Source organism: Lampris incognitus, chromosome 13 (assembly GCF_029633865.1).
Source record: "Lampris incognitus isolate fLamInc1 chromosome 13, fLamInc1.hap2, whole genome shotgun sequence".
Classification (NCBI taxonomy): Eukaryota; Metazoa; Chordata; class Actinopteri; order Lampriformes; family Lampridae; genus Lampris; species Lampris incognitus.
In genome coordinates, this window is record NC_079223.1 from 44,111,952 (window position 1) to 44,123,971 (window position 12,020).

Consider the following 12,020-nt stretch of genomic DNA (forward strand, 5'->3'; position numbering starts at 1 on the left):
CGTTAGGGGTCGCCACAGCGGATCATCCGTTTCCATGTCTTCCCGTCCTCTGCATCTTCCTCGGTCACGCATGTTCCTCTGGCCTTCCTCTTCCTCTTCCCTGGCAAGTCAGCATCCTTCTCCCAATATACCCAGCATCTCTCATCCACACAAGCCATTATTAGTAAAAATACTACTGTTGTGTTTTTATTACCACGATACAAGTGAAGAAGAAAAACCACAGAGTTATTTAAAAAATGCACATGAGCATCGGGGTAAACGTGACAAAGACGTCCACGTCCCAACATAAACTGATGAGTTTTTTACGCAATCAAGCCTATTTATATAATAACCACATTGGATTTCAAATATCAAAGACGTTGGTTTCTTGCGTTTACAGTCGTGTGTGTAAACCACCCATAAAGGGGGGGCGTTTCTTAAATATGAAACTTTCTTATTCAAATCGATAGAATTTGAATAAAATATCTTTATCTTTCGGTTTAACCCTTACGCCAGTAACGCCAGAAGAAGTCAATAAAGCGAAGGTCACGAACCGGCACTGTAATTTACGCCCACCACTGTCATTGGACGAGAAACACGTGACGCAATATACCTACGCGCAACGCCATTGGCGGAGAAAAAGCAGGAAGCGAGGCCGCAACCAATCAACAGGGCGGACTGAAAGCCCTCAGTGGTTGGACGGAGGTGCGCAGCAGCGGTTTGTTCCGGGGAGGTGGGCGTCGTCCGTTCGTTTCTCAACTTGCCTTCGGTCGTTTCCACCTTTTATATCGGACGCTTTCGTCAAAGGACGCGAACCGCCGTCGGTGAAATGGCCGCCTATAAACTGGTCTTGATTCGTCACGGAGAGAGCAACTGGAACCAAGAAAATCGCTTCTGCGGCTGGTTCGACGCCGACTTGAGCGAGACGGGGGAACGGGAGGCGAGGAAGGGCGGACAAGCCTTGAAAGGTGAGGAGGTGTTGGGGGTGTTTTTTGTTCACCAGTCCGCGGGGAAAGCTAATTTAACGCCAGAAGGGCGCATGTATGACGCGGCTGACCGGAGTCTCAGATCGCTGTAATGTTCATGTGGACGTGATTCGGGATCTGAGAACCGAGACGCGCTATCTCTTGTCAGGTTTGCGTAATCACGTTTCGCCGACCCCAGTAGCGGTTCTCGGTGAATTTTAAGGGAGGGGGGGGTCTTTCTGTGCCTCCCCAGTCGAATGGTTACAGCGCACACCGCACGACCACGTGGTCTTTAACCGTCGCCGGTTCGATTCCAGCCGGCGACCTTCGTTACATGTCACCCTCCCCACCTCTCATTTCCTGTCTGCCTCTTCACTGTCACTGTACATAAATGTACAAAATAATTGAGAGAGAAAGAGAGGTCACCCATGTCTCGATTTCTCCTCTGCACCCCTCCGTCATCAGAGGACTCCTCATGTCCCTCGTGGGCCAGGCGGTGGACATATTGAACGTCATTCGGTTCTGGAGGATGGTGCGAACGTGCGGATCGTCACATAGTAGCTTGATGTAGGGTAGTGAAGTAACCTACACGTGTACTAGAGTGCTACATACTTACTTACTTACTTGATCCCCGGGGGGAATTGTTTTCCATCACAGCAGGACAATACACAGTAATGGGACAAGAGCACAATATACATAAAAGATATGGGAATACTACTACCACTACTTTCGGCTGCTCCCGCTAGGGGTCGCCACAGCGGACCATCCGCTTCCATCTGTTCCTGTCTGCAGCCTCCTCTGTCACACCATCCACCTGTACCCGCATGTTCTCTCTCGCCACATCCATAAACCTTCTCTTTGGCCTTCCTCTTCTCCTCTTCCCTGGCAGCTCCAAATGATATGGCAATAGGAACATTGAAAAATCTGCAAAAATGCAAAGAAAGAAAGAAAATCTGTGTTGGTGATGTCTGTAACAATGATGATGCGGTTATTAGACCTGATGAAGTGTGCTATGCCATTGAGAAATTGTCAGTGAACAAAGCATGTGGCCTTGACCAAATAACAGCAGAACATCTGAACTGTGCTAGCCAGAGAATCTCAGCGTTACTTGCTGTGTGTTTTTCTGGATTGTTAATCCATGGCATACCACCTGACTCTGTTGTCTGTCTTACTAGTGCCAGTAATCAAAGACAAAACCAGTAAAATGTCCAGCATAGAAAATTATAGGCCAATTGCTGTCACACAAAAATCTTTGCTAGCGATCTGGCTAGCAAAGTATTAGAACAAATTCTCTTGGATGGGCTTCAAGAACAAATATCAACTGCCGACAATCAATTTGGTTTTAAAAATAAACACGGCACAGATTTGTGCATATATGCACTGAAGGAAGTTAGTAAGTGTAGAAGATACAACACTACAGTATTTATGTTTACTGGATGCATCAAAAGCTTCTGACCGAGTTAATCATGGTAAATTGTTTGTTAAACTACAAGAGCGAGGGGTCCCCTCTTATTTGATAAGGATCTTGCATTTTTGGCATTCATATCAAACCATGCAAGTTAGATGGGGCAAGAGTATATCTGCACCCTTCCTAGTGACCAATGGGGTCCGACAAGGTGGAATACTGTCACCTGTTCTCTTCGGTGTGTATATGGATGAGCTTTCCAAAAAGTTAAAAGAGTGTAAGACTGGCTGTATGGTGGGGGATAGTCTTATTAACCATCTGATGTACAAGTCATCAGCGTCCTGTCCCCTTGTAGTGCTGGCTTACACCAACTGCTCAGAGTCTGCTAAAGTTACGGTGTGCAGCATGACATTACATTTAACTCTTAAGAAGAATGTTGCCATGATTGCTAAAACCAAGCAGGATCAGAAGCAAAATTTTCCCTCATTCTTCATGGCAGAACAAGCACTAAATGTGGTGAACAAAATGAGATATCTGGGTCACATCATCAGGAATGATCTATATGTGTGGATGATGGTGAGCAGCGCCAGTGTTGCAGACTGTATACACAAGCCAGTATGCTGGCACACAAATGTCATATGTGTACAGACGATGTTAAAACTGCTAATTTTAGGGCCTACTGTACGCCACGCTATACTGCCCACTTGTGGTGCAATTATAGCAAAGCAGAAATGAAAAAGCTGCAGGTAGCATGTAACGATGCATTCAGAATCGTGCTCAAGCTTCCAAGATGGGCAAGTGCAAGTCATGTGTTTGTGACTAGTAATGTTCCCACTTTTCATGTTGTGTTGACGAATTTTATGTAAGAATTTAAGTGTCGATTAATTGATTCTAAGAATGTAATTATAATTTTCTTAACTCAGCCTACACAAGGTACTACTCTTGTTTCTGGAAACACTGGAACAAATGCCTGTATAAGTTTTAATCATTGTGGACTTGTGAATAGCTGTTTTAGCTATATTTTTGTGTTGTTGTCCTGTGTTGTATTTTTAAAAATGGACCTTTGTGTCTGAATAAAGTAAGATTTGATTGATTGATTGTCAAAATAATGGTGGTCCCATCAACAGGCACTTTGTTGCATGGTAGTAGAATATAAGGAATAGGAAGTATTGTTGTGCAAAATGCATAAAAGAAGAATGCTCAAGTTTTAAAAACATTTCTGCGAGAAGGTTTTTGGATCTCTCCACTCATCTTGTTTTTTTTTACACCAGACTTTGTACAGTCTTAAATTGTATAAATGACCTTTTCATCTTTATATCTTTCAGATGCTGGCTATGAATTTGACATATGCTACACCTCTGTGCTGAAGCGTGCAATCCGGACCCTGTGGCTGGTTCTGGATGGCATTGACCAGATGTGGGTGCCAGTGCATCGGACCTGGCGGCTCAACGAGCGTCATTACGGTGGCCTAACGGGGCTAAACAAGGCTGAGACAGCAGCCAAGCATGGAGAGGCGCAGGTCAAGATATGGAGGCGTTCCTTTGATGTCCCTCCTCCCACCATGGATCCAGACCATGACTACTACACCATCATCAGTAAAGTAAGACATTCGAGCTACTTTGGGAGGATCACTACATATCAATTCTTTACTACTGCATATTTACTGCATATTTGGCGCAACAGTTGCCTCTCAGGATTTCTGGTGGAAACAGAATGTGGGATTATAACTCAAATCTCCAACTGGGTATTAGCACAAGGTAGTAATCGGCTCTGTGCATAACTGTAGTCCACTGACTTCCGGTTTCTACTGCAGTGGGCATACTAGTTTCCTGTTTGTTGGCATGTGCTATTGCGCGATGCCTGCAAGATTTACCACGGCTAAATGTCAACGACATGCACAGAATTGTCGACAAATTTCGCCTGCACCTACCAGCAAACGGGTGAAAAGTTCAAGTTGTACATAGTATCAAGTTACGTCCACAATTATGAGGATGAGCAGACGGACAGACGGATGGAATTGTGGACGTTACTTGACATGTATAACTTGAACTTTTCACCCGTTTGCTGGTAGGTGCAGGTGAAATTTGTCGACAATTCTGTGCACGTCGTTGACATTTATCCATGGTGAATCTTGCAGGAATCGTGAAGAATATTCCATTGTTAATAGGCCACGCCAACATACAGGAATCTGGTATGACCGCTGCAGTAGAAACCGGAAGTCAGTGGACTACAGTTACGCACAGAGCCGATTACAGAACAATAGAAAAAGATAAAGGGGCTTTGATGTTATAAGTTATGTTATACTCCTTTTCCCACTGGCCAAAAAAACCCGCTAACACCCGCTAACATCCGGCTTTTTTGGCCAGTGGGAAAGGTTACAATCGGCATTCAGTCGCGGGTCAAATGACTCTGCAATAGACACGGGTTTTTCTCGGCCCCGGTCGGCATTGATGGGAACAGCACACCCGAGTAGACCCCCTAATTTTCGCTCCTCTTCCGGCACGATGCTATGACGCGCGTTGAAGTTCCAGATGTGGGCGCGTAAATAAACAGGTAACGTGCTACGGCCATTTTGCTCTTCATATCGTGCAAGACGCAACACTGGCAAGACAGCGAGGTGAGACAGCTTCTCCTGGTTCGGGGAGGAGGGGGGGGGGTAAGGAGACAGGTTTCTGGCACTGTGAGCGACGGTGCGATATACAGCAATATATCGAAAATCCTGAGTGAAAGAGGCACTGTTCGCAACCCAAGGCAAGTTATAAACAAATGAAAGGCGCTGAAGAGAAAATGATCTTTGTCTCAATTATTTTTGTCTTTACTTTTGTCTCTACTGTTTACTTCCCAATCACACTGAAAACCTTTTCCAGACGTCGAACGTGACACACCAGAAAAAAAACCAAAAAACTGAAAGGCGTGCTCAGCTACTGGCAGTGGGAAAGGTGTCAATCGGCAATTTTTAGCGGGTTCACCCGCGTTTAAAAAACCCGGGTATACCCGCTAATTTTGGCGGGAAAGGGGCTTTAGTTAAGGTTTTCCGTTTTTTGACTTCCATGTCTGCAGCAGACTCTGTAAGAACCTGCGTTTGCCGTAGACATGCTACAAATAAACCCTCAGTCCTCTTACCGTGTTTAATTACCCTTATTTTTCTGTTTTTAAGGTAAGTTAATGTATGACTGCCTAGAGCTTGGTTTACAGTTCGAAGTTCAAGCTGGCGAAGGACTGAGCAGAGGTCCCGCTGCGTTGACAAGGCCGTGCAAGAGCCGAGCCATAGTGAACCTTGCCTGGCGAGTGACGACGAGCTTTAAAACGTTATTTAAAATGGTACCCATGAGTAACAAAAGGGCTGCTGCCTCTCTGACATGTGTGTGCGTCATCTTGGGCAGAGCTGCCACCATACTTGCTCAGAGACTTGGGTTCACTCAAACTTAATCCTGTATTTGGACATCCTGTATTAGTCCCCATAAGAATCACACATTTGGACACAAGCTCCCGTCTCACACGTACGCTGTGCCCTTCCTCAGTTTGTCACACAGCCGTTTGTTGGAAGAAGATGTTGAAAAGGAAGTTCTGCGGCTTTTTTTTTTGTTTCTCAACCTCTGTTCTGTTATTTATGATACACACTGTGACCGTCCACCCCGCAGGACCGCCGCTATGCAGAACTAACTGAGGCGCAGCTTCCTGCCTGCGAGAGTCTGAAAGACACCATTGCACGAGCGCTGCCCTTCTGGAATGAGGAAATTGCCCCGCAGATCAAACAGGGGAAGAGGGTGCTCATCGCTGCTCATGGCAACAGTTTAAGGGGCATTGTTAAGCACCTAGAGGGTAAGTGGTGCTTTGGCTTTTTCTTTTTTTCTAAATAAAAACCATACCTAGAACTAATTTATGTATTCACATAGAATCTCAAAAAGTTGGGCGTGTATGTGTGAAGCAAGTTTTTATCCCCCGCAAGGCGGTAGCCTGAGAGCGGATATTGCATTAGGTTGTGTGTGTGTGTGTGCGTGTGTGTGTGTGTGTGTGTGTGTGAGAAAGGCTGTCTAGGCTATAATTCTCGGCTACACCCTCTCACACACTGTGAGAGAGTTTGGTAGCGTGTGAAAGAGTTTTTTTCTTTTGCTTTTGATTTTTTTCCCCCACTACTTGGCCAATTACCCTATTTTTTCCGAGCCGTCCCGGTCGCTGCTCCGCCCCCTCTGCCGATCCGGGGAGGGCTGCACACATGCCTCCTCCCATACATGTGGAGTCGCCAGCCGCTTCTCTTCACCTGACAATGAGGAGTTTCACCAGGGGGACTTAGGCCCAATTTATACTCCAAATGTCGGCTAGCAGACAGCAGTCTCGACAATATTGACGTCATGAGGGACACTTTTTGTGTCTCCCAGGGCTGTTGTGTACACGACACATTTTCTTATGTCGTCTACTGCTAGCCGACATTTGGAGCATAAATTGGGCTTTAGCGTGTTGGAGGATCACGCTATCCCCCCCTCCCCCAGAACAGGCGGCCCGACTGACCAGAGGAGGCGCTAGTGCAGCGACCAGGTCACATACCTACATCCGGCTTCCCACTTGCAGACACGGCCAATTGTGTCTGTAGGGATGCCCGGCCAAGCCGGAGGTAACACGGGGTAGATTTTTTTTTAGCTTGAGTGCTGCATATTAAACTTTTTTTTTCCAGTTTTGCAGAAAAAATATGAGTAAAATTTACCAATTGAAGATGCATTTTTTTGGCTAGAAGAGGAGGAGGCCTTTTCTTCGAACCTCTGTGGGAAGTGTAGCTCTGGTTTATAAGTTAAATTCTTAATAGCAACAAAGTAAGAGATTCAAAATGGACAGGAATGTAAGTTAATATATAAACGCTCACTCGGGAATTTGACACGAGTTAAAGAATAAGCCTGTTTGCCTTGACCTGGTGTGTTTGGTGTGGCCCATGAACAAGAGAACGAACAATGCTCATCCCCTATATCAGGGGTCTCAAACCCAAATTACCTGGGGGCCACTTGACAGGTGGTCTTACGGAGGAGGGCTGGTGCAATAGGGATGAAAAAAAATTGTAGTCTGGCTTAGGCCTACACATTTAGCCTACTTCTTGCCAGAAACCTGGCACTTCTTCTGCTGAAACACACGAGGCACATTTGCTTTCAGGGACTGGGCAGTGGACACCATGAGGACAGCATGGAGATGTGCATTGGTCAGTCTGGACCTATGCTTTGATTTATTAAAGTTCATAGTTGAGAAGTTTCTCACAGAAATGAGTGCTGCCGAAAAGACACATGACCTGCCTGAACAGTTTGGACAACTGTGGGAATGTTTTGGGAAGCACTCTGAGAAACTGTCCAAGCATCTCCTGCTTCCCTTATGCCCCTCTGAACTTTGCCTTAAGCTGTGTTGCACTGCAAGTCTATGCGCTCCATTTGAAATGTGCTTGGAGCACTGTCCACGTCAGAGGACACGGGGTCTGCAAATAACTGGAAAGTGGTGCCGTGAGGCTTAACATCAGAAAAGCGATGCTCAACCTCCTGCTGCAGATCACAGGGCCCACACATTCACACCTAGGGACAAGTTCCTCTTCTGCTAATGACGGAAAATGTCTTGTCTTTGTTGACGAGGTCAATGGTCTAATGTCCAACCCCCCCCCCATTTCAGCCATCCAATGTTAATGTCGGAATTTGCCCCCGTTTCTCTGCAGTTCCTTACATAAGTACACTACCGTTCAAAAGTTTGGGATCACCCAAACAATTTTGTGTTTTCCATGAAAAGTCACACTTATTCACCACCATATGTTGTGAAATGAATAGAAAATAGAGTCAAGACATTGACAAGGTTAGAAATAATGATTTGTATTTGAAATAAGATTTTTTTTACATCAAACTTTGCTTTCGTCAAAGAATCCTCCATTTGCAGCAATTACAGCATTGCAGACCTTTGGCATTCTAGCTGTTAATTTGTTGAGGTAATCTGGAGAAATTGCACCCCACGCTTCCAGAAGCAGCTCCCACAAGTTGGATTGGTTGGATGGGCACTTCTTTGAGCAGATTGAGTTTCTGGAGCATCACATTTGTGGGGTCAATTAAACGCTCAAAATGGCCAGAAAAAGAGAACTTTCATCTGAAACTCGACAGTCTATTCTTGTTCTTAGAAATGAAGGCTATTCCATGCGAGAAATTGCTAAGAAATTGAAGATTTCCTACACCGGTGTGTACTACTCCCTTCAGAGGACAGCACAAACAGGCTCTAACCAGAGTAGAAAAAGAAGTGGGAGGCCGCGTTGCACAACTGAGCAAGAAGATAAGTACATTAGAGTCTCTAGTTTGAGAAACAGACGCCTCACAGGTCCCCAACTGGCATCTTCATTAAATAGTACCTGTTAGAGCCTGTTTGTGCTGTCCTCTGAAGGGAGTAGTACACACCGGTGTAGGAAATCTTCAATTTCTTAGCAATTTCTCGCATGGAATAGCCTTCATTTCTAAGAACAAGAATAGACTGTCGAGTTTCAGATGAAAGTTCTCTTTTTCTGGCCATTTTGAGCGTTTAATTGACCCCACAAATGTGATGCTCCAGAAACTCAATCTGCTCAAAGAAGTGCCCATCCAACCAATCCAACTTGTGGGAGCTGCTTCTGGAAGCGTGGGGTGCAATTTCTCCAGATTACCTCAACAAATTAACAGCTAGAATGCCAAAGGTCTGCAATGCTGTAATTGCTGCAAATGGAGGATTCTTTGACGAAAGCAAAGTTTGATGTAAAAAAAATCTTATTTCAAATACAAATCATTATTTCTAACCTTGTCAATGTCTTGACTCTATTTTCTATTCATTTCACAACATATGGTGGTGAATAAGTGTGACTTTTCATGGAAAACACAAAATTGTTTGGGTGATCCCAAACTTTTGAACGGTAGTGTACATGTACATTGTTACATTAGTACATGTACATTAGTCCATTACAGCACTACATTTTATTATTATATGTTATTACATTAGTAAATTACATTACTACATTTTATTATTTTATATTATTACATTAGTCCATTATATTACTACATTTTATTAGCTTATATTATTACATTAGTAAATTACATTACTAAATTTTATTATTTTATATTATTATATTAGTACATTACATTACTACATTTTATTAGCTTATATTATTACATTAGTAAATTACATTACTAAATTTTATTATTTTATATTATTACATTAGTACATTACATTACTAAATTTTATTATTTTGTATTATTACATTAGTACATGCTACATTATTTTATATTATCTTGTATAGTTTTTCCATTCCATTATCCAAACTGCTCAGTTAGCTAGTTTAAACACTTCTGCTAAAAGTAAATAAAATGTATTTATCTATTAGATGACTTGTGTGCAATATTATGTACTTGTGTATTGATCAAGTCAAGTCAGTTTTATTTGCATAGCCCAATATCACAAATTACACATCTGCCTCAGGGGGGAAGGAATGTAGTAAATGGAGTGTTATGGCATAAATGCCTGTAGAAGGTGATAGAGGCCTAGTTAATCAAGCGTAGATATCTGTTGTTAAGCAGTGAAGAAGTGTGTCCCTATGAACGTGTAATGCCCTGTGTTAAGACCTGTGTTGTGTTGTGTTGTGTTGTGTTGTGTTGTTCAGTAAACAGATTGAGTTTACTTTGGCTGTTTCAGATAGGCTATCACACTGACTTTAGGCTACATTATCTGCAGCTGGCCTCACAACTAATCTTAACTAAGCACTTAGTACTAGTACACAGTAACGTTTAACAAAAATAAATAAATAAATAAATAAAAACACGAAAGTGGTATGCAAAATGGATATGCGGTCCAGAGCTCTTAATGAATCTAAAACTTAGCGCGGGCCGCACAAATCTGCCTTGCGGGCAGTTTGAGACCCCTGTCCTATATAGTGTATTTACACAGACCTGAAATGCAACTAAAATTATGCAATCCTATCAGCTGCTTTATGTTCATGTGCTGCCTCCTGCAGGTATGTCCGAGGAGGCGATCATGGAGCTGAACCTGCCCACGGGCATCCCCATCCTCTACGAACTGGACAAGAACCTGAAGCCTGTGAAGCCCATGCAGTTCCTGGGAGACGAGGAGACTGTACGTAAAGCCATGGAGGCAGTGGCCGCCCAGGGGAAGGCTAAGAAATAGAGCGACGGAAAGGCAGCGCCCCCACTCTTGTGTACTAGGGTGCAGGTTGTCCTAAACAACTAGCCCAGAATTACTGTATTTCTAAACCGTAACGAGAAAGGGTAAGAAATACGGTGATGTGATATAGATGGGTCGCCATGGCAACGTCACTCTACTGACAGTGCGGGGACCGCCGAGTAACAGGGATCAAGAACAAGGCCGGACCAACTACAGATTTCAAGAGATTGTAAATGATTTCCTTACTGGTTAATTAAATTCAAAACGAATACTGCTAAAGGTATTTTTTAGCACCATGTAATTGAAGGGCCTCACTCCTCCAATGGCTAACCATGCAAATATATATATATATTTTTGTTTTTTGGACAAGCGTAATGGAATAATTGTAATCTAATTTACTAACTAACCCTAAAATATATATATATATATATATATATATATATATATATACGTATATATATTTTCTAGACCAGGAAAGAATAGCTTTAAGTTTTGTTTGAGAAATGTTTTAGCGGTTTGCCGCTTATGGGACATCTAAAAACATTGTACAAGTTGCTGTCGTTTTCCATGTCACTCCCCAAGACGTTACATGAATAATGTATCTCTTTATAAATTAACATAATATTACAATCTTTTGAGACAAAGAGCAGCACAGTCACTTTCCCTTATGTCCTCCCTTGTGGCGTGTGCTTGTTTTGCACGACTTTCTGTGGTATGTCTCGTCGTCTCGTTTTCCTCTGTTGTCTTGCCAAACGAGTCTCCTTTTTAAAAGGTGTCAGACATCCTACATTGCTGTTATTATTGTATCGTGTTGGTGACAAACCCGTACAGAACTCAACTGGCATCTGCGAATTACACGTTATCCTAGCAAAACATGGTTATTAAAGATTTAAACTTTACTCCTCTTTACCTGCACTCTCTATTCCCGCACAACCCCGCCCCGGTTTGTTGGCCTTGTAAGTGTGTATGGTAAGTGTGTATGTAGTATGTCCAGCATCTATTCAGTATTCAGAAAGACCAGCTGCTGTGGTGTAGGAGTGGAGTTACGTGTGGACTATGTCCTCATGTCTAAAATTGTTGCCAATTAGTGTTAATTCTAATGTATTGCGAAACCAGTTGTGAAATAAACGTACAATGATGTGGCATTTTGATTTGATAAGTGGTTTAACTTTTTTTTTTTTCCTTGATAATTCAGTGCACCACTTTCTCGATGTGACTGGTTTTAGAACTGTGGTAGCCAGACCTAAAATGTCCCTCATGCTTTCAGAAGATGGGCCTATTTCTTTTACGAAATGACATAAATGCATGCGAAGAAGTGATGTCACAGTAAGCATAAAGTGGAAATGTTTTACGGACACATTTTGCAGCTTGCCATTATAGGGTTCCGTTCCTGTTGTCCAGGAATTCCATGCCATTCCATGATCCAAGCCGCATATCCGAATTCGGTTCGCGGGATGCTGGAGCCTATCCCAGCAGTCACTGGGCGGCAGACGGGGAGTCATCCTGCCAGCCCATCACAG

The 12,020-nt window shown here is 43.3% G+C and overlaps 1 protein-coding gene across 1 annotated transcript; it reads left to right on the plus strand.

Annotated features, from left to right (window-relative positions):
- The first annotated feature begins 674 nt into the window (after nt 1–674).
- Nucleotides 675–11,645, plus strand: LOC130122620 (phosphoglycerate mutase 1-like). The gene is made up of 4 exons (XM_056291563.1): nt 675–947; nt 3,675–3,949; nt 5,991–6,171; nt 10,334–11,645. Exons 1-4 carry the CDS (start codon nt 809–811, stop codon nt 10,501–10,503), a joined length of 765 nt encoding a protein of 254 aa, XP_056147538.1. The 5' UTR covers nt 675–808; the 3' UTR covers nt 10,504–11,645.
- The last annotated feature ends 375 nt before the right edge of the window (nt 11,646–12,020 follow it).